Raw genomic sequence first — 23,015 nt, 5'->3', positions numbered from 1 at the left:
GCCCACTTTGACTTTTTCATGTTTTATTAAATTGAATCACAGTAAATTAGTTGAAACAAAAGTAAAATAAAACAGGATTAATATAATTTTAAAACAACATTTGATATGTAAATATTCATCCCAAAGTCATACAGTATTTCTAAGAGTTAACAATTACAGTCAGTCTGTGTTTTAGGTGTGAATTAACTTCTGATGTTGTAACTGGCTTAAAAAATGAATCCTGCAAATTACAGTATTTTCACACGAGCCTTAGTTCCCTCACAAGCATTCTGAGGCTTGTCATTGGTACTTTTCAGTAACTTTGTTATCCATTTTTTTGGGATTTCCTCTCCTCACTAGTGTCCTGATCTTGCATATAACTTTATAATATATATTTATTATAAAATAACTATGACACCAGCAATAATTTGGGTGTGTTAAATAAAGCAGCTGAAAACTAAAATCTTATCTAGTATTTTATATCTTCACTTACGAAGATCTGTAAGATTTAACAGTTATGATCTGTTTATCATTGTGGTACATATCCACTATAAGCCCAACAGGGTTTAGATACCTTTTATGGGCATTATCACAAAGCACAGCACAACAACTTGGAAGAATTACATTACACTTCTCTCACACATTTATTTCTAAATCCAAGGAAATAAAACATTTGTAAAGGTGCTGTTGTGCTCATCCGTTTGTATACTGCTGACTGTGAAATCATACTGTATTTATCTGTGCATAACAGTAATGGTCAGAGTGCATTAAACATCTTTTTGGCAGAGGGAGCAATAGAAGAGAAGGACTAAAATTACAAAAATATATGTGAGGTACAATACAATACAATAAGCTGAAATGTTAAAAGATATTTAAAGTCTATGGATCTTGATCTGTTTAAAACCTTGCATGGGGAAAATGTGCCTTTCCCCCCACTTCAGCCACTGTTGTGGTGTCACTGAGCAAGGCATTTAATTCTTGCCTGCTCAAGCAAAGCTGCTTATTGATTATATTGGGCATATTGGGCCTAGGTATGACTATGTTGAACAGCATGGCTGAAGACACCACGTAAACACTGGAAAGTCACAATAAATAATGTTAAAAATGTTGAATTGCACATAAATACGCCCCCAAATAATTCTCCTGCGGTGACTCACATTAAGCAAATACAGACATACACAGATGTGCCTCTGCTGTGCAGTTCCTACGCTTCTCCACACAGGGTCACTGTCTCACACATGTTCACAGGTTCAGGCAGCGGCATCACTGGAGCTTCCTCAACCTTTGAAGACAACATGGTGCAGACTAGCATAGTCATTTCATTAATTCATGCTCATGCAGCTGTCTTACTGCAATGTTATGGTAATGCTAATTGACACAACGTGTGCATGTCTGCTCCCACCTGTTGCAGTGTTTCATCCGTCTCTGGGGCGGTTTCTATGATAGTATTTCCTTTGTAGTGTAAGCTCCTGTCTGTGCTCTTCTTCATTAGTGCCTGAGAGGCCAGCTGCATGGCACCCTCTTTCCCTGATACACCTGTACGGTGAAACAGTATGCCGATGTTAACTGTGTACAGAATACCTTCTGGATGCACTGTACCTTTTGACGAACCAATATTGAAGCTGAACAACTCAGGCAGCTCTAGTTTACAGTTAGTGATACATAGCTATATACTATACACAATAACGTGTTTATTTATATACACACAGTACGTGCCTGACAGGGACAGGTGTCGGTGGAGGCCAGGTCTGATCAGCTTCCAGACCTTCATGGTGGTGGACTCCTCTTTTTTCCCAGATGAGGAAGGATTCTTGCTAATAGAGGATGTTTTACTGTCATGCGTTGAAGGGGCATCAGTTGACCCCACCCTCCGGATTGGGATGCGGCTTGTGTGAGGCTGCAGATCACACCTGGGCAAGTGACAATGAAGAGGGTAACATTTTCACCACTCGTGGTAAAATCACAGCAGTGATAAGGCTTATGTCCATAATATACAGAGCATTGTTCCATGGCGGCAGTCATAATGTTTTCAGTACTGTGCAGTGTTTTCCTCATGCATTTTATTCCAACCCTCATTTAGTTTAACAATGTTGAATTCAATGATAAACTGCTTCAAGATATTTACAAGATCGGACTCACTTGCTAAATTTGATGGATGAAAGGATGTGTTCAGGTCCCGACTCTTTAGAAGTCTGAGACAGATGGAAACATCACAGTGAGATTTGATAAACCAACAGTATAATGTGTATAAAGTTGTAATAAAAGAGATTAAGAGAATTTGCTCTTTGTGTGTGTATAAACCAGCAAGGTCAGCTAACCTCTGTCGGGTGATGAGTGATTGTGAGAGTTCGGCAGCCTCTCCCCACACGCCCAGAACGCGTGGGGAAAGGCATTCTGGACCAACCTGATGAACTGGCTCCACTAGCCTGAAAGTCTGGACAGCTGAGGCCTGTTGATCAGATGAGGGGACATGAATACAAGGAGCACACAGGACATAGCAGGAACAGTGGATGTTTGTTTCAAGCACCTTTTACCCTACTTGTCACCAACTGATAAAGATCACACACACCCCCATACAGAAGAATCAATAGAGAGCAGAGGACCCACACACAGTAGTTGCTTCACAAAGGAATATTTTTTATTCCAGAGGTTAAACAGAGAGGCGGTAAAAGACAGCAGCACATTCAAGACGGTGATATTCTTAAAGATGTCACACAGACAAACACGTAACTGTAGTCTGGTATAGAAGGTTAGCACCACATTGAAGGAGGAGTATAAAGAAGAGAGACCTGGTGAGAACGTGACTATGCATATAGTGTGTTTCCACCTAAAGCTTTTTTTTTTTTTTTTACTTTTCATTTTTTTTTTCAATGAAGACATATACGCTTTAGGATTCAAACAACTGGGAACCAGGACGTCAGAGTTCACAGTGAGAAAGCAGGTTAGAACTACAGTTCGCTCTTTCAGCTTTTTAGGGCTCTGATCTAAACTGAAAGCTCCTCATACATCCTTCCCACTGTGCTGAATGCAGAGGGAACAGGCTACATAAAAGTCGCCATCACTGTGATACTAAAAGAGTGAGACCTGTATGTCTCCATAGCCTCAAATCCATAATACTGTATGTTCACTTCTGTAGTTTTAGTTGGAGTTTTCTTCTCTGTTAAATGGTACAGTGTTTACTCATAAAGCCACTAAATACTGTAACTGATACATTTCCTATTACTCCATCCTCCTTGCAACTTGCAAGGATGAGCAGGGACTCCTAGACCTACTGTTTACAACAGAGCAAGGCACACTGTAACTACAATGTTGCGCAGCACTGGAATAGACAACAGCTACAGCGAGGCAAGGCCAGATATTCTGAAAGCTATTTTGGTCCAATCAGTCAGTGTTCTAGTTTTATCTGCGACTCTTCACATCACAGACATTCTACCTCCAACGTATCTTTAATTAATCTAAAATAGCTGGTCCAAAAACACTGACCATCATCAAGTACCTGGATAACAGCAGAGAAATGAATAACGGACGCATTACTACAACTCCACAACTGACGTATGAAGCTTATGTATAGACCAAGATGTCGAGATCATTTCTCACTTCTCTAATCATCCTACTACAATCTTGTCAAATTAAATGTACACAAGGAAATACACGAATGTACTTGAATAAATAAATGATCAGTGTTTTCTTCACCAGTTCAATGAAATGTAATAAAATAATCATTATTTACAAAACTAATATTGAAATCTTATAGAAAATTTGACATTCAACACCAACCCTGACTTAGTCACACAGTTAGAACACACAGTTTTATATGATATTGCTTGCTGGCAAACAGCTCCATGAAACAATTCTTATTACATCATCCAATGAGGATTTAAGCCAGTGATGGTCTACATGAGGCTTCTGGCAGTAGGCTACTCTGTGAAAGTCATAATGTCAGAACTGAGATCTGACACTGGAATGATACAGGTTTCTACCACAGAAATAAGTCACTGACTTATACACAAAAATGAAACAACAGATCATGCACAGTCCTACTCTGAACTAACTCCAAAGAGGATTATCATGGGATGGTTTCATCAGTCTTTGACTTGCACCGTTTTAAACATTAAAACATGTGCACGCTAAACAAGAAAAGAAACTAAAGATTAGAAGATGCTTTGAAAAATGTTACAGAAACAGAAGCCACACTATGTTTAGTACCATTCTGCAAAGGTCAAAGGTCATTACTCGAAATAAATACAAATAAATAATTTAAGAAAAGTGCAACGTGGTAAGAATAAAAATCACACTGTAGTTCATTAACTTTAACAGTAATTATGTAAAAAGAAGAAAATCTACATAAGGACATCCCCGGCTATTTCTTAGATATCAGCACAGTAACATCGTAGCTCTTCTTAGATCACTTATACAGACTGAAAAGAGACATATTCAATGCAATGTAATCCATCAGTATTATATATCTAATAGTAATGTGGACTGCTAATATCTACCATATAATATAAGTCCTAGGGGACAATGGAGATTATGTAGCCAAGCAACTGTCTCTCTTTGCTAAACACATTCACACACTAACTGCTACTTTGATTTATGGTTGTAATGAAAAGAAAAACATTTTCCACACATTTCAGTCATAATTGAGCTTTGAGGAACACTTGTACTCTCACGTGTATAATTTATTCTAGGGTGCTAACATTATAGATATGTGTGGTTACATATGTGAAGAATGATAATATTTGAAATGTTAGAAGAGCTAGCACCAAGGATTTTTCACTTAATCACACAAACACACATGGTGAGGTACAACTGTTTCAACCTTCACCGAGTACCAGTAGGCAGTACACTGTCTCTTGATATAATCACTTGTCTGACATTCAAAGCAATTTTTAGACCTCACGCTTTCTTAGTCCACTCACCCGTACACACACACACACACAAACAGACAGCCACAATCACAGATAAAGATAGATTCAGTCCTGGGTGGGCCCAGTTGGAGAGTTGGTGGCTGGTGGTAGGCTCTGAAGGAGCAGGGGGCTCAGTTTGGAGAGAAGCCCAGGGCGGGGCAGAGCCTGCAGGGAGGGGAGGAAGGTGGAGAGGCTGGGGGGCTGGAGGGAGTACAGACCTGTCATACTGACGGAGGCCGGGAGGGGACAGGAGCCTGCTGCACACACTGAGGAAGACGAGGAGGAGGACGAGGAAGGGGGTGAGAGTGGGGGGCGGGAGGGTGTGTGGCTGTTGCTGGGAGACCGTAGGATAGAGCGGTGGTGAGGGGGGCGTCTCTTCTCCTGAGGCTTTGCGTCTACAGAGAGGGAGACACACACACGCACACTTGCTCAGAGACATGCGGGGCTTGTGTACACACACAAACACAAGTGTCTATGTGTTGAAAGTGCCCTACACTTTGTAAGCCACACACTGAGACATACCACATGTTAAAATGCTCTTAGTAAGCCAAGTGGGTTTTTTTGTGTGGTTTCATTTTTCATTTTAGTTCTGAATCTTTTTCCCAAATAATCAATTTGATCTCAGCGACTTGGAACAGGGTTTGTGTGCATCCATCCTAAGTCAGACTAGGGCTAACAGTGGAAGTGACAAAAATGGCAGCAGCAGGTGGTGCTGTGGGTGGGTCACGTTGAGCTCATGCAGGGGTCATACAAGGGTCATGCAGATGTTAAAGGAGGATAGGCATCCAGAACATGAATCCAATCTAAAAATCAAGCTAAACACAAGTTGAAAGATTTTTTTTTTTTTAAATCACTCAGACACTAACAGACAGCATCTGCCCATTAGCCTTACCTTACAACTCCAAACGCCAAACAGAGAGGATGACACTGAGCGAGACACAATATGTGATGCTGAGAGAAAACAGCAGCACAAGCAGATGACTGAGAGATCTGCTTACCCCTGACTGGGCCAAGTGTTTTGTTGCCTCCACGTCCGCTGATGTGATTGCTGTTGTGCTGCATGTGAGCTCGGGCTGGGGGACAACCAAAAGTAAAGCTTGGGGAGCTGTGCATCTTCGGGGAGGGCGTCTGGCTGCTGCTACTGTGGCTGTTGCAGCGAACGCGGCTGAGGGTGTTCTCCGACGCTGAGCCAGACAGACAGCTGCTGCTCAGAAATTCAAGAAATACATAGAAGCCCATGACCAAGGGTATAAAGCTTGTTGACTTTTTGGATTGAAAAGGGATGTGTGTGAACTCACTTGTTGAAACTGTTTGGCGGTGATGCCTTGCTGCCATTGTGGTGTGTTTTTGGTGGATGGTGTGTGTTTATGTGCGTGTTCAGGCCTTTGGTGTTGCGGACATGCTTGAGGATCCAGGCTCGGAGATTCATCAGGCAGCTGTGCTCCGACAGCACCAGTCGTGGCCATGGGTTACACTCTGCCATATCCAGGGCGGAGATAGCCACAGCGCGTCCCACCTGAAGCATATGAAGTCCGTTTATTCAGAACTACCTTATCTCGAGTACATTTGGTTAAGAGACACGGCATCCAAATATGAAAAACATTAAAACCACAAGGCAGAAAAAAAAAAAAATCAAGCAGCAAACAGTAGCTTGAAAATTAATGGGAGTCAGTACCTTCAAATGCAACACGCTGTTCATTCATGCACCCCCACAACCTGCAATCCTGACAAGATGAACTAAATCTCTGTCTTAATAAGATGCAAAAAAACAAACAAAGAAACAAACAAACAAAACAGTCTTCCTACCTGTTCAAATATTTCTGGAGTATATTTTGGAGGGAAAGATGGAGGTGGAGGAGGGGTTGCTCGTCCGCTGTCATGGCAGGCAGGTGGGATGGTGTTCATGCTTTTCCCAGTGTTGTAGTTGCACTCCAAGGTGTAGCTATTAGGGAACCGTTAACAGAAATATGACTAACTGTTGCTACAGCTGTTGTTTTCTGAAGTATTTATATAGATTTAACCCATGTTGACTGTGTTATAATTAAATTAAATTTCACTAAAAGCACTAAAGATGCATAATTAACAGTAAGGTGATTACTCATCTCTTACTTTTGACTCCCTAAGAATCAAAACATTAGTGAAAATAGATGGACTATGCACTGAACATCAACTGCTGAAGTGCGTGTATCCACTGAAATCCAACCTGTGAAGCAGCCCTATGGACTTGTAAATTGCCACCCGTCCGCTGCCTTCTTTAGACTGGCCATCTCTTTTGTCTCGTGCGTACATGTTTTTCTCTGAGAAGTTACAGCCCTGGAAATCAAAGTGGGCAGAGTTCACAGCTATCAGCCTTGGATACAGCATGTTCTCTACCTGCAGACAGAGGAAACAGAGTGTACAAGAGCTAAGACGCTGGTAACAAACGTCGTAGTACCCCATCTGCCTTTGCTGCCATGTGGGGAATTAACGTGCACAAAACTAGAAATTAAACAAGTATAGTTAAATGTAATTTTCCTAAAATACTTAAGGAGGCTAAATAAATGTGGCCATTTATTACCTGCTGGCCCTCATCAGGAAGGCTATTTCCATACATGAAGCACCCACGTTTGGAGGCATGGCCATGCAGGTCCACATAATACGCCACACCCCCCTCCTGGGGGGGAATGGATTCCTGTTCTTCTTCTTGTGGGGCTGTTACTTCTACAGTAACAGAAGCTACAGTCTCTGAGGAACTTGAAGAACTGTTTTGGTTTCCCTTTCCCGTCTCCGTGGTGACCCAGACGTTTTCTTCCATCACCATGGGAACATCAGGCTGTGCAGGGTTTGCGTCCTTCTCTGCGTTGCGCTGGTTCAAACTCACTTCAAGAGCAGTGAGGGGAGGTGCTTGGTGCTGATTGGTGGGTTTGATGATGAGGGGCGCGGCCTGTGTGTGTGTCGGGCTGTTACAGTGAGTGCTGGACTGTGTGTTGTGCAAGCGGTTGTGTGTGTGGTGGTAGAGTAACAGTGTTTTGGCTGCATAGATTGATGGGTGCAGCTCAGGACTGGGGTTCAGGTATTGTCTGTTCAGGTTCACTCCCCTGGAATCAGTCCTGAAAAACAGAAACAGAAAACCCTGTTATTGACAAAACAGCCTTTAGCACTGATGGCAATACACAGCAGAAGCACCACTTGGATACTAATGTCACATTGCAATCAAGTTTAATTTATATTTAAGCTATTCTGGCATACTTACTCTATGTTAGTGGTTATTTTAAGAGCCTATTTTTAGGTAAACGTCACAGATTTTTGATGATCAAAAGAGGAAGTGGCAGTGATACAAGTTTAACCTCCACACTGCGTTTATATGCGCATACACACATGGGTTATGGTTGGCTTTCTGTTGTAACCCTACGTTCACCTCTTACTTGTCATGTATATGAGAAATAGTTTCCATAATCAGAGTAGGAGAACTGAAGAAATGGAGCAATTTGTCCTGACAAATGCAGCTTCCAATATGCACATCCGGTTTCTAATCTGCTTTTGAATATGATGGATGTAGACAGCCAAAGTATAGCTGTGACAGCAAAGCAGCAGAATGAAAGGAAATATTATTGCACATAGCCATGCATGCTCATACTAAAAAGTCCCACTAAAGCTAATGAATAGTTGTAAAATATAGACACATTCCTTTGTACAGAGAAAACTGTGTTCTCTTATGGCTCTTCAACACATGAACAAACAAAAGTGATATTAAACTTTAGGGAATACAGATAGCTGTAGCATCAGACAAGAGATTTGCTGCTACGTAACGGTTACAATGTCAAAGCATTGAAACAGTGAGACCAGTTCCTTTATTTTGCTGTAGACTAAAAAACATTTGGGTTTGACATCAACAGATGAATATGCGACAATGTGAATATCTGCCAAAACACTTGCTTAAATGAAAAATGGGTGGATTCAAACAAAAGGTGCTATCTTCTAAGTTGTGTATTAGATCAAGAGGTAAAAGCTGAAATGTTGATCTGTTGTCTCATATTCATCTTTGGATGTGAAATCCAAATATTTTCAGTCTACAGCAAAAATAAAGAAACTGGCCTCACTGGTCCAATGCTCTTGGAGGAGAGTGTAGCTTTGCAACAACAATGATGGATCAGAGCAGCATGACAGTACACGACCACAACCTGATGTTCGTAGTTTTGAAAAAGACCAGCACTTAAGCACAAATTGCATGTCAAAGAGTTATAAATTACATACTGGATTAGAAATGATACATATGAGTCAAATGATGCTTAGATTGTTGTTATAAGGATAGTGCATGTTCTGTATGTTAAAGTAAAATTCTGACCTGTAGTGTCCGCGGACTACTCCATCTGGGTTGAGCATAGGAATGAGTTTGAACACAAACATGTTACGAAGTGCGTGAGCACGTGGGTCATCACTTCTAAGAATAAAGTTTAGAAAACCGTTAAACACAAACGATGAGGGGGTTTCTCCAGGGTGCACCCGACTGCTGAGGAAAAACACCTGCAAACACACAAAGAAGCACAGGGGCCAAGCATCAGCTTCAGCACTTTGGACAAGTTATTCCACATCAACCTTTACCTTGAGAGCTGGCACTGAGAGCCATTATGAAAGAAAAGACTGATTGTGCTTATGTATGACTGAATGCATAGTACATACCCTTTTGCCAGAGAAGCGGTGCGGTCTTGGAGTGTTGGTATCGGGAAACAGCTTAGGCAGACGGGGTTCCCTCTCCTCTTGCATCCCGCTGCAGTTGGTCACAGTGAGCAGGTCCACCCTGTTACCATCTAGAGATTGGCACAGCAGCTCCCTATGGTAATACACATTGCCTGGTGCACTGGTACAGTAACAGTCGAGAAGAGAAAGTTGGTAGAAAAGAAATGGCCACAATAAACAGGAAAATAATGAATTTGTCATTTTACTCACAGCAGGTTCAAACAGCATCTCTTATGTGTGCGTGAGGTAGCAGGTTTGTGTTGCACTCTACCTGCTAGGGCTGAGTTGAGCAGCACTGGGGTAGGCCTCATCCAACTGCTGTAGCATCTCCTGGCACTCACTGTAGGAGAATGGGTAGCAGAAGGAGAAGTAGGTGGTTGCCCCTCGCACCTCCAACAGCCGGTGAGTGAATGAGAGAATGAATTGATTATCTACAATCTGGAAAGCAACAGAAGAAAGGAAGAAGACACATATTAATAGAAAGATAATGAAGACACGCTGACAGGGATTCATTGTCTCCTGTTGCCCCAGCCTCTGCCTGACAGATTCAGAGTGTGTACGTACTTCAGTTGTGGGTCTGTCCCGGATCCTTTCCCACCGGTTTTTACCAGGTAAAGTGCGGACAAGAGGAGCCATGCCCTGGCTGTAGAGCTTCCTCTGGTTGTTCATATTCATCACATTAATCTTCAGTATTTTTCCAGGTGCTGCACCCCGCACACTGAAGTAAAACCACGATCTAAAAAACATACAAAAACATTATTTGGGACCCTATAAATAACGCAGCTCAGTGTTAAGGTTGTGTAAAGAAAGTAAACACATCTATCTGCAAGTGCTATATTTTGCAGTCTTCTGAATAACAAAATACTTGGTACACAAGCAAGGGGTTTGTTACCGATTCCCATTCTCATGCTCTGTGCCAGCACAGTCTGGCTGTGTCCACACGTTGAATTCATAGTCAGGGGCGAGGTTTGACGCTACGGGGGCACTCCCGCTGGACGCTGTATCAGAGGAAGGGCTGGTGTTGCCTTTCTCCACTTTCTCCACACGGGCCAAGTTCCCTGAGTCAAACTTGGAGCTGAATACAATGTTGCCAAAGCGAGCCTCCATGATTCTCAACTCAAATTTCTCCCCTTAGGTTCTTTGCGAAGCTTCAGTCAGACGTCTGACACAGACAACCTGTTATAGAACAGACCAAAAGAAATTATATTTAGACAAAGAGACAAAAAATAAGAAAGATGAAATAGAGTTGGGGGGTGGGGTGGGGGTGTTGGTCTTAAATAGGCAGAAGCTTTGTTCTTGCAATTTCTAAACAGGTTCTATGTCAGTCGCTTTCAGAGCAGGACTTTATAACGACCTCAATTCAAAACAACTCCACCCTAGTTGTGACAAATCATAATGTAAAAACAGCATTGTGGTATCACTTCATGTGGAAAGGAAATCAGGAAAATTAAAATCGATCTTTACTCAAAATGGCTCACTTACACACTCGTGTCAGGCTTAATCTAAACTGAACTGATCCTGTCTTTGATCGATATTCTTCACGTCAAGATGTAAGTGTCTTATAAATACTGTCTTAGATGTAAGTCAACAGATAACAGCGACATCCTCAGGCCGTTAAAGATAATACAACTACAGCCAAACTACATAATCTAGAGGTTACACTTATCTCTACAGTAACATACGAACATTAGCTCGATTTCTATACTCATCATATCTCTACAGCAGATAAACGGTTGCATATATCATTTATTAAAACACGACTGCACCCCTGAAAACATAATGGCTGCTGTTTCATTTCAGCAGCCGAGCAATGACAACAACAGCTGACCGAAAAATCTAGCACAGAAAGGGGGAGTGGAGTAACGTTACAGTCAATTCACAAAATGCTTTCGTTTAAAGCTATTTAAATGAGCAAATGCTAATCAGGATTTAATACTAGCCTAGCTTGGTGGTCACTGTCATAACGTTTGTGTCAGTTTACACAGCTAACTAGCTAGCTAATAACACTAGCGTACGTTTCTAAGCGACGGATGCTAACTTAACGCTAGCTACCGATCAAGCAGTCGATGCTGTAAACGACAACGTCTTTTTTTTTTTAGCGAATACGGTGTTTTTGGTCTCTACGTTTGCATTACATTTGATCTGTGTCAGAGCATTCACACGAAAAGACGAATTATTAGGCTTACTAGGCTATTTTCGATCGATGTCCATTTTCGTTTTCACCGTCCTCAAGCCTCCGTTCATTGCTGCTGCTGCTGCTGCTGCTGATGCATTCAGGTTTCTACGTAAAAATGCACGCTGGCTTGAGATTGGTCCCTCGTCCTTTCTTGTTACTGCAGTATCAAATGACAGGATGGACTCTGATCTTGCACGAATTGTGGTATTAAATTAGTGAAATATTATAAAAAACATGCATTCTTATATTCACCCACACACATTCACATTCATTCATTCATTCATACACATAATCTTACTCCAATCAGTTAACCAGTGTTACACGGTTTCTGCATGGTGGCCCTGCAGTGAAAAAAAGTATTTCTGATTTGGAAATCAAGACGTTTACTACTCCTCTTTCTCCATCGTTTAAGCTACAGCATTATGCATTCTTTAGAAGGTAGACAAGCCTGACAAGACCAATATACAGAACATTCCTTCACAAACTTCCCAAAGATCAAAGGTCAAAGGTCCCTGCCTCTAATCCTTCCATCACCACCTCAGGTCTTTTCTAAACCTAAACCTGTAACACATTTGGATATCTGTGATTCTGCTACAGACCAAAGCTAGAAGTGTCCATAAGGTCTTCATTATCTTATAACCATTTCAACATTTCAACAGGATCTTTTTCAGATAAAGTCAGTGGAAGTTAATTGCTCAGATGGAATGGACTGCATGTTTAACCTGGTTATGGTATACTGGTATACTTGTGGCTATGCTTTAGTTAATATTGGATTGGTATAACATATATGCTCCAGTTTGTCAGATAATCAGCAACCTAAAGATAATAATAACCTCTCTTTGGCTAAAAGAAACAACAGGGGAGATTGAGTTGCTTACAAAATAATACATGTTGGGATATGTTGCATACACTATTAATAGAAATAACATAAGTGTAATTCATTAATTAATCCAAACAGTAGGTATTTGCTGTATACCATTAACTCTACGGCCACAGACCTCACTTAAATCTGCAATGATGAAATTCTGGCCACTTGGGGGCAACAGAAACAAGCCACACAATCCTAATACACTGATCTGTCAATAGTTACATATTATCCAACAGAAATAGTGAAACACCGACACTATATTGAAGTCATGCTGTTTATGCTGTGTCTTTCTCGCCACATGTCCTGAAAGAAAGCCGTTGAATGCTCCACTGTGTATCCCAGCCAGTCACAAGTTGGCATCGGGCACGTACAGGTATTACACAGAGACTTTTTGAAAACAGCTGCCTGCTGTGGCCAAAATCAACACTGACGAGAGCGATGGTAACCAAAACAGTACTGTGGCGTGCTTTTAAAACCATAACAATGAGCTAAAAGTGGGTAAGATGGGAAAAGTTAGATTGTAATTTTCTTTGTGTTTGCATGTTTCAAATTTTGCCGTGCATAATCATTTGACTGCCTCTGTTGTTTAGAGCAGCTGAGACCAGCGACTATCACTAGTGGTAATATTGTGGTAGGTAAGTGGTAGACAATATGTGAAAGGATCATAGCTTTACTTTGGAGACATAAATCCATATTTGGAAATGTCCTTTATGTTTTTTTTGCAGAGTTTTCGGAGTTTGGAGTCACTCCAGAAGGAGTGCTGCTGTCCCGAGGCCATCAAAGAAGTATTCGTCCCTGTCATCTAAAGTGATTTAATGGAATTAAGGTGATCTGTCAACCCATGTCCACAAGGGATTCTGCTTGTTTTTTCAACCACCCATCCCTGCACTTACAGCATCTGATTGGCTGAACACACTTAACTCATGTAATCAGCAGTGGGTTGAAGAAAGGATAGTAGGAAAATAAGCAGGACTATTTGGCCTTTGTGGACCAGGATTGGATACATCCTGGTCTAGAGAAATGGCATCGAAGTGCATTCCTGAAAATCTGCATCTTCTTGACATCAAAGTGTCGAAGGACATAGATAAATGCTGCGTCAGGAGTCTCAATTGACAGTGTGTCAATTTGTGTTTTTTGTATCAGTGTATCAATTTGTCCCCCCTTATTTTACTTTTTATTGCAGGACTGATCCTCAGGCCTGTGTTTAACATGTGTCATTACACTCAAAACATGTCCCATTTTCTTATTCTCAATAAATCTAACATAACATGAGTTTAAATGTTCTGTGTTTCAATAGACATTTTGTTTGTTTAATCCTTCTAAAACATACATACAAGTACACTTGACTTGTTTCTCTATACTTTCCCCAATTTTAGATGATGTTTGACCAAAGATTTAAGACTACATAAACACTAGGCACTTCCTGCAGTGACCATTTTCTCCAGGTCTACGTGTTGTTATTGTGGAAAGCAACTTAAGTTAATGTAAGTTTTGTCTAACTAGTTAGGAAACAGCAGTTCTCTGAAAGTGAATACTCTTTTGTATTGTTTGATGTAGGGCTTTGAAAACGGTTGCTGCATTCTTGAAGCTTCCTCTAACACAGGTTGTGAACAACTGTACAAGCGGCAAAACACCTAATTTAACGCATCTCCATCCACTTTAGCCATCATAAAAGAGGAGATTGACTAGGGTACAAAGTCACTAAGCCATGAAATACTCACAGTTTAAGCATAATCATTCAGGTCAGGTGTTGACAATTAAGATTCAGCTACTGTGCTGTAATCGTGGATTAAATTAGTACAGTTTAGCTCAGTTTTCTCGATAAAACTGTAACATTTTCTTCTTATATCTTAATATCTGCGCTGTGATTCTTTTGTGAAAAAGGAGCGAAGAGTTGCTTTTGTTGAATTGCATTATTTTCTTAATGGATAAAATAAAACCCTGTGAAATTTCTTGAATTTCTTTACTCTTCGCTATAGGTTTTAAACTAAACTAAATGTTGAAATAAATACAAAGACAAAGAAAGTTAAATGTGTTTTACATTGTGTGACTTTACGTTTATTTATATTTTGAAATCATTTTCTTAAATAATTAAGCTACTTAAGTCAGCTTTATTATGTGTTGCATAATGGAATGGCCTTCTGGTTTTAAATTGGCTGTTTTCCACCTGACATGAATTTTTGAATGGCAGTTGTATAATGTGTGTCCACAACATTATTAATTGAAAATGTAGCCTGAAGCCTGTTCAGATTGTTTAATAAGCGGATCATCTGTGACTGGCGCTCATATTTCTCTGTTCAAATGCTGCTATTCAAAGTAGATCATATGCTTGTTTTGGCTTAGATTTATGGCAATTGTAATGAAATTTCAAAATTTCAAATATGCTGTTTCATAAACCTGCTGTTTTGATCTTTACTGTTTCATAGACTCTTGTATGTTTTAAATAACTTTTACTTCATTGTTGCATCTGAACTCTCTTATCGAGTGCTCTCTGTTGTTCTTATCTGTCTTTTTTTTATTCTGACAGATTTTGACTGAAATTCATTATTAGTTATTTGGCAATTTGAAGATCAGTACATTAGGTGTGCTTAATATGACCTAATGATACAGTTATCAGCTTGTGAAAATGTGATCAACACAGTGGCCAGTTTTGGGCACCTCATTTTTTTATAATTGTTAACTTTTTGCATTAAATACATAACAGACCTGTTTCAATTTTATACTAATGCCGGTTTTGTACTTTAGATATGATGAAAATACAAGTGTCCATCCAAATGGTGATGTAATGTAAAGTATCTTTACCTGCCATAAAAATGTTTTCCCACTTGTCTTTGTTGGTATGAAACTATTATTCATGTAGAGAGCCCAGTCTGTACAATGCCGTGATGTCTGTTGTTATATTGTTCTGTTTCAATTGTGCTGCAAGCAAGCTACAGAAAAACGGCATCTGAAATGGTGAGCACACAGAACAGAGTAAACGAGAGGCCGAGTTTAAGTAAGACTGGAAGGAACAACAAATTAATATTTTATTTTCAGCTACTGTAGTGCTTTCTGCTTTCGATCAGTCTATCAGGGTCAGCCTGGTGCAGTTTAAAATCACACTCCTGGTGGGAATTCTGCAGAGAAATGTGCACGTTTTTCTGGCCCATGTTAATGTGCAGCTTTTTCCTGGACGCAGAAAGGCCATAACAAAAAATAGAACTGACCTCTTACCTTGTTTCCTTCACTGATTCTACTATGTTTTGTGTAATTTTTTATTCAAATCATAACTCCTATTTCATTTCTTTTCTATTGTAGTCTACAGACAGAGCCAGAGCTGTAAGATATATGAAGAGGGGATGACCATATCTGCTACATATGGGAAGAGGGAAAACCTTAGAGAGAGGCTTTGGTGAATGCAGAAGCGTTTTCAGTCCAAAACTGAAGCCTGCAGTGAGCCGCCAAATCTCTGCCACAGTACCACCTTGTCACACACCACCTGTCAGAGCTGGCCGACCAGGCACAAAGAGAAACGGCTGGCCTCCATCTGAGATACCAGCCAAGAAGTTGAAAGCTGATGAGGTTTGCCAAATCATTACATGCTTTGCTGGTAACAAAATCTACTATTGTCCTATGTCAAAATGTCTTAAATTAGCGTTGTCATTTTAAAGGACTAGTTCGCTGTTTTGGGAAATATTTGCTTTCTTGCCCAGAGTGAGATGAGAACATTGATACTACTCACTTCTTTATGTGATCTAAAGCAACAACCAGCAAGCAGCTATCTTATTAGATCTAATTTGTTTAATCTGTACAAAAAAGCACATAATCACACATAATATGTGGGTTATGTACTGAGCTATTTTGGCCTGGAGTCTCCGCAGGAAGCCTGGCATCTTCACAATGACAACAAGGCTCCAGGAGGTTACTGTTCCAGCCAAGAAAATCTCCATCACATAACCCCACAACCCACCAGTGTAACATTTTTATACTTTTTGTATGTTTTTAAAAAATATTTTTTGGACAGAGTCTGACTAGCTTTTTCTCCTGTTGTCAGTCTCATGCTAAGCTAAGCAAAGCAAACCAGCTGTTGGCTGTAGCTTCATATTTAATTATGATCAAGTAAGTGGATAAGAATAATTCTCCAATCCACTTGAGAAATATTCAATAGATTCAATCAATAGATTGTATAAATATTATGCTGCTGCCTTTCTGTGTTGTTACAGTTAAACACAGTCATATTGAGAACCAGTACTTTGTGTTACTAACTACTATTACAAATTCTAAATATATGTTGTGGCTATATCTCATGGCGTCTTCCTTCACCGTCAGGATCAGTCCAATGTTCAGCTGTCTGACCTGCCTCTGCACTGGCCTGCTACTACTGTAAAACTCACCAAACTTCAACTTATCCCGTGCAGCACAGATCATAGCAACCTCTCCTAAATTCCCTCTATCTTCACACACTTGCTCTTTCTTACCCTGTTCCATCCATTAAGACAGACATCCTCACACAGATAAAGACAGGAGACTTATTTCAAGGGGGGAATGATACAGTGAAATTATTTGAATAATTTTTCACCACAAGAGGGCAATGAAGCCTTTCTGCTGGCCTTTTCTCTCTACCGTGGCAAAGGGTAGACACTACAGACACACTATTCAAAGACTAGTCGCCTGACTAGACCCTGATGTGGATTAGAGTAAAAGGAGCATCTTTATTTTGTCTGTATGGATAGCTGGATCTTTAAAGAAAGAACATTCTTACAATTTTTATTATAACATGTTGATTTGGTGACGAGATAACAGCAGTGAGGTGGTGATTAATAATCTTATGATGCATTGGTGAGGATGATCGATCACATTGTGCTTAAAAACATGTGTATACAGTCTATTTATTTATTTTATTGTGGTAATTTTCCTGAAATCTGTACCGAGGAGATAATGTTTTGTCAGTTGACTTCTGTGAGCTCCTTGTAGAGAGAGGCTTTCAAGTCATCTGCTGTCTTTGAGTAAGCGTAATTAATGACAGGGAGAAACAAACATTACTCATTTATGAACAGCATTTGTTTTTAGGCTTTTTTGGGTGTAGGGTGTGTGTGTGTGTGTGTGTGTGTGTGTGTGGGGGGGGTAAGAAATATGCTTAAGATCTGCGTAATCTAGCAACATTTAATGCACAGACTATAGCACTGGCTCCAAGACGGACCTCATACATCAAAGTGTCTGTACTATAGTTTTGCATAATACACTGCACCATTGCAGGAAAGTGTAGCATTCTGTTACACTTTCCTTAAAGACAGTTTGGTTTTGAATTGAGTTTTGAATTGACTATGTGATTAGTTTTTTCTCTACCAAACGTAAGGTTTGCCGCACACAGTCATGATCAAGACTTAGCAATCAATTACATTAAATGGGCCTAAGACTTCTTTAATGCACCTGAGCTATTAGAGCTTTCTCATCAGCTGAAAATGTGAACTGGTTTCTGAGTGCTGGAGGGAGAACAGGAATTAGATAGTAGGGCTGACCAATTGGTGACCTTTGAAGAATTAAAAGTAATAATAACTTAAATTTTAACTACATGTATTTAAACAAAAAAGTTGAGCATGCTTAGCATGCAAGCTTTGAGGTAAGGTAACACTTTGCTGAAATTCATTGTGTTTTGTTCATCTGCAGTATGTTGGGTGGGGGGTGGGGGGGTGGGGGGATGACACACCCAGATACTCAGCCATAGGGAGCAGACTCATTACATGGCCTAGTTAAAGCTTTTCTGTTGTTTGCATCCCAATCCAGTCAAAATTTCCCAAGATGTAGCTTGTACAAGCGTGTATGTTGTTGCTAAGGAACAGTTTTTCCTGCGACCCCAGTAGGTGGTCTCTGTATGAATATTATTACATATCCCCATTCAGGCGAGGCAAGACATCTTTATCCCTTGTAGACCATGCTGATCACTAATTCCACTCCAAAATTTTAGAGAGATGTTTATGATCACTGGAGTCTTTGACTGTTACATATTTACTGATAGTTGCAGGTGTGATGCAAAGTAGTTACTGACATGAAGGAGAGACTGTCTGTGATGTGAAACTTTTACATTGTTGTGGCGTGGACTACATGTCTGCATCAAATGGAAACTTACTTTATTACACAGCAGTAATCCCATGCTCACCTGTACATTTGTCTCTATTAATCATAGATAACATTAGGACTTCATCCAGAGGTGTATTCACAGGAGGTCTGGTGTAGAATATGGGGTTCTCTTCAAGTTGTGGCCCCTCTTACTCCCCCTGCATGCTCTCTGTGTGGGGCAGGGGCTCCGGGCATGGCCCCTTGTTTTCCTGCTGGGTCTCCATCTGCTGTGGAGGTGGTTAGGTCCCCGGATTGATGGCAAGACAATGAGTTTATGACATGTGTCGCCATGAGTGACAGAGGGTCTCGTCCCAACTGGGCCTCCTGACGACCATGGATCTCAGATTCGTAGTCGGCACTGTGCCAAAGCTAATGGGAGGAGTGATCCTCCTGCTGTGGAATGGGACGTGTAGTTTCCAGCTGGCTGGTAATTCAGGACAAGGAACAAATCTCTCTGGCTTCTGTCTTAAGACTATTTGGTGAAGACTCGCACCAGTGCACGCTAGTAAATTTTACAGTATGTGGCTGAATCTGAATGAACAGTAATCAATGGTAAAAGCATGTGCAGGCATCCACAGAAACTAGCTTCTGATTTGTACATAAGTGTTGATAGCTGTTGTGCTGCCTGCAAGTCCATTACTTCTTCCCTTCTGAGAGACTTTATGAAGCCTTTTAAACTGGTCTCTGAAGTTCCCCAGTTGACCCAGCAGTGCTCCTTTCACACACCTGTCAACACGCTGTTTCTTTCCACTTTGGTGGGTCCAAGTTAAAAAGAAATCACTTCCTTCATCTCCCACTCCTCTCCTACTTGCCCAAAACCGGATGATAAAAGCTAGAGTTTCACATCTGAGCAACTGCAACAATGCTACAGTACCTTCAAAGGGGAAGATGCCACATTGTAGGATGACAGGGTATTGATTTGAAAGTGTTGTCTCCTTCCCGGGTGAGATCAGAGGAGGCCTTGGAGATGTGTACTGTTATGTTGCTCTGAGTGATCTGACCAGCGTGGTTACTGGGATGGGTTTCTGTGTCAGTTCTTTCTTGTAGGCACCATCCATAACAAAAAAAACAAAAAAAAAAAACTTCCAACTGTCAGGATTTTTTGTCTGCATGTGACTTTCCTGAAAATCTAATTGGGATGCTGTAAATTACTTTTGATTCCTGAAGAAAAGCATTAAGAAAATTCTGAAAGTTAATACAAACAATGAAGATCTCATATGGGGCATATAAATGTTTATTTACTTGTATAAGTAAATAAACTAACAGTAATGCAGTAATAAGTACAAGCCTGAAAGTGTCAAATGTTAATCCTTTATAACTTTGTAAAGGGACCAGTAGGTTTGTGTTACATGCTGTTCCATTAACCTGTTTGTATTTTTTTACTTGCTTTCTCATGCTTATTATCTATTCTTCTGAAACATAAAGTTTGAAAATGTGCAAAGTTACAAGCCATCGTCATGTTTTGTGAGCAAATTTAAATGTAAGCATTTTGAGTGTTCTGTTAATGTGTTGCAATATTTGAGCTGGTCAGGGACTGATTGGAGCAGAGATGGTGGGGGGTGTCGTCACCTAATGGGAAAAAAAACTAACTATCACCCCCTTTGTAAATAAAGCTTTAAAAATACTCCTAATTATCTACAGCACAGTACAATTAGAAAAAGCCAGAAAACCACATTCTATACATATTACATAAGATACTATAGTGCATTCATTCACTACTGCATTAAGAAATATCTTTTAAACGTTACAAAATACTTTTTAAGGTAACACTTTGGCCTCATGTCCAGATTTACATTACAATTGACACAATACGTACTAATTATAATACCTTAACTGTCTTCTTCTAAAGGACAAACTCACTTCGTTTTGTCTGACAAGTGTCAATCACTGTCACTTGTGACTAGTTATGTCCAATTACGTGGTGAGAAATCCTGGCACAAAACACAAACACACATGTAGATTTTTTTTTTCCCCATTTAAACTTAACACCACCATGTAATAATAACAACCTACTTAAAATTCAGAGCTATACTCTTTCGCAGCTCGTACAGTAAAACACCCACCAACATGAGGTGATGTTGTCACCTGTAACTAGCTCAGATTACCATTTTTAATCACAAGCCCAGCAAAGTAATTGTACCTTGTGAAAGCAACAAATATATATAATGCCTCCCAGTAGAATGAAGATCAGGTCTGATACTGGTTCAAAGTCAAGTGTCAAAGTATGAAATTCATTGTCAGATAAAAGTAGCCTATTCCTTTCCTGCTCTCTCTTGCTCTCTGCAAACAGCTCACTCCGTTATATGGAACATGTTAAAAACAAGCCTGGTCAGTTAGCAGCAGCTGCAAATGAGCCGGTATTAAAGTAAAGCATTCAAGTGTGTAAGTAGAAAAAGTTAAGCTAAAAGCGAAATACTAAACCCACTCAAATGCTCCCAATTTAAGAGCCACCTAAAGAAAGTAATTGAGGCCTACGGACACCATAAGCACAACATGGAAGAGCACCTGTTCTTGGATGGCACCCTGCCACTGCTCCCTGTCTGCCTGCTGTGGAGGCTAGCTACCCACTGATGAGAAATTAGAAAGTCATTAAGCAACACAAATAGCAGGATGGCACAGTCGTAACAAACTCCAGACTACATTTGTGTCCTAATTTACGGACTCATGGGGAAAAAAATCTAACTTTCTCTTCTCACTATTTATTCATTTACATCTCCCAGTCAAATGTTCTCTTTAAACCTTTCTTTCATCAATTGTCATGTTTGAGATCATCCTCTTCAATACAAATAAAGATATGCAAAGTTCAAATTACATTTAGTGGCAGTTTTCTTATTACCATATTGACTAATTTTTAAGGAAGCACAAACCGTGTGAGCTGGTTTTGCAAAATAAGCAGTAGGCTACAGACAGCTGTTTTCAAAAGTAAGTGTTCCTTCATTAAATACCTGAAGACCTGGAAACAACTCAGAATGAACACAAATGTAGTTACAGTGCTAGTGGCTCTGTTCAGGCACAATGATCAAATGCTAATTGAAAGTGCCAACATGCATCTTAATTTGGCATGTTTCTTATTTGTGTCCCATTAAACAGCCATACTTCTATCTGTGGACAACCTTTGTATGCAGAAAATCCTGCATGATGCATCAATTGGTATTACTAACAATGGCCAAAATGGAAATGAAGGAGCACTGAAAAGACAAAAAAAATGAGATTCTGCACTGGTTTGATGTCTTCTGGCTTTGCAATGCGTTGAACTTTTCAGTGTGTGACCCTGGGCCTTCAGGTTCACCTCGCTTACACTCTCTCCCTTCTTGAAATGCAGGTCACATGCACATCCTTAACCTGCACTTCTTTAAAAATCAGACACGCTGAGGCCACAATGAGAGTCACTTGAGACAGTCCAAGTAAAGCCTGCTTGAGACACAGTTCATCGGATTGATAGACAAGAACTCGTTGCCGTCCCTACTTTGTGTTAAAAAAGTCATGTTTTCAGTTTATTAATTTGAACTGTGTGCGGCAGACACAGATGTGACATGCCTCACTTCGGTCATGTGGAGAACGTATTGCTGTTTCCCTGGTGCCATCTGTCTGGTGCTCACTGGTCACACTTTCCTGTAGTGCTTGTGGTACCTAATTAAAGGCTTCAAATGAAGTTGCAAATGAAGTTTTTGCAGTTGTCTCTACAGCTGGAAAGGCTGGCAGCACCGACTCCAGAGGTTCAACAGAAGGACACTGAGGCCTGGGGTTTGTGGTAACAGGTTTTGGCGCTAGAGACTCTAATGTCTCAAGACTCGAAACTTTTGAAATTTTACACACAAATAAGTTGTATTTGACCGTAGGCCTTATAGCTATGAATCATGAAATGTCTACATATCTCAGTGAAATCACCATGGGGACCACACATTGGCCTTGCAGTTTGTTCAGTTATTCACTGCCTATAGAGCATCTCCAGGATCATCATCAGCAAGGCTTTAATTTTGATTCTCTTGCTTCATCTTAAGAAGAGCCCTGATTATATTTACCAATCAAAACTTAACTAGATTATATTGAAACAACAGTGTAAACAGTATTTTTCAGTGCGTTTCCCCTTTAACTCTACTCTGCTAGTGGGCTCGCTCCATTTGAAGAGTCACTAATCAATATTTTCATATTAACAGTGGTTCAAATTACTATTTGTAATGTGAAAGAGGTCGTTTGTGCTGATGAACCCACAGAGAACAATCACCCAACTCTGCAGTCCTCCTCTGCTCTACTGAGTGTTGTCAGGTTACCA

General features: G+C 40.3%; 1 protein-coding gene across 3 annotated transcripts; it reads right to left on the bottom strand.

Annotated features, from left to right (window-relative positions):
* Positions 1-23: 23 nt before the first annotated feature.
* On the bottom strand, positions 24-11,918 carry agbl5 (ATP/GTP binding protein-like 5). Of its 3 annotated transcripts, none has more exons than XM_026341544.1 (17): positions 11,789-11,918; positions 10,495-10,778; positions 10,167-10,338; positions 9,874-10,040; positions 9,546-9,723; positions 9,211-9,389; positions 7,444-7,975; positions 7,090-7,259; positions 6,693-6,828; positions 6,185-6,402; positions 5,885-6,087; positions 5,105-5,281; positions 2,298-2,428; positions 2,119-2,171; positions 1,696-1,889; positions 1,382-1,515; positions 24-1,261 (listed from the first exon to the last, which is right to left on the bottom strand). In XM_026341544.1, exons 2-17 carry the CDS (start codon positions 10,707-10,709, stop codon positions 1,184-1,186), a joined length of 2,937 nt encoding a protein of 978 aa, XP_026197329.1. In that variant the 5' UTR covers positions 10,710-10,778; positions 11,789-11,918; the 3' UTR covers positions 24-1,183. The 3 variants fall into 3 exon arrangements, with proteins under 3 accessions (XP_026197329.1, XP_026197330.1, XP_026197327.1); XM_026341542.1 differs by having other exon boundaries at positions 26-1,261; positions 5,885-6,090; positions 11,789-11,914; XM_026341545.1 differs by lacking the exon at positions 5,105-5,281 and having other exon boundaries at positions 25-1,261; positions 5,885-6,090; positions 11,789-11,915.
* Between the last annotated feature and the right edge of the window lie 11,097 nt (positions 11,919-23,015).

This window comes from Anabas testudineus, chromosome 24 (genome assembly GCF_900324465.2).
Source record: "Anabas testudineus chromosome 24, fAnaTes1.2, whole genome shotgun sequence".
Classification (NCBI taxonomy): domain Eukaryota; kingdom Metazoa; phylum Chordata; class Actinopteri; order Anabantiformes; family Anabantidae; genus Anabas; species Anabas testudineus.
Note: the sequence above shows the minus strand (reverse complement) of the source record. Positions and strands in the feature narration are given on the sequence as shown.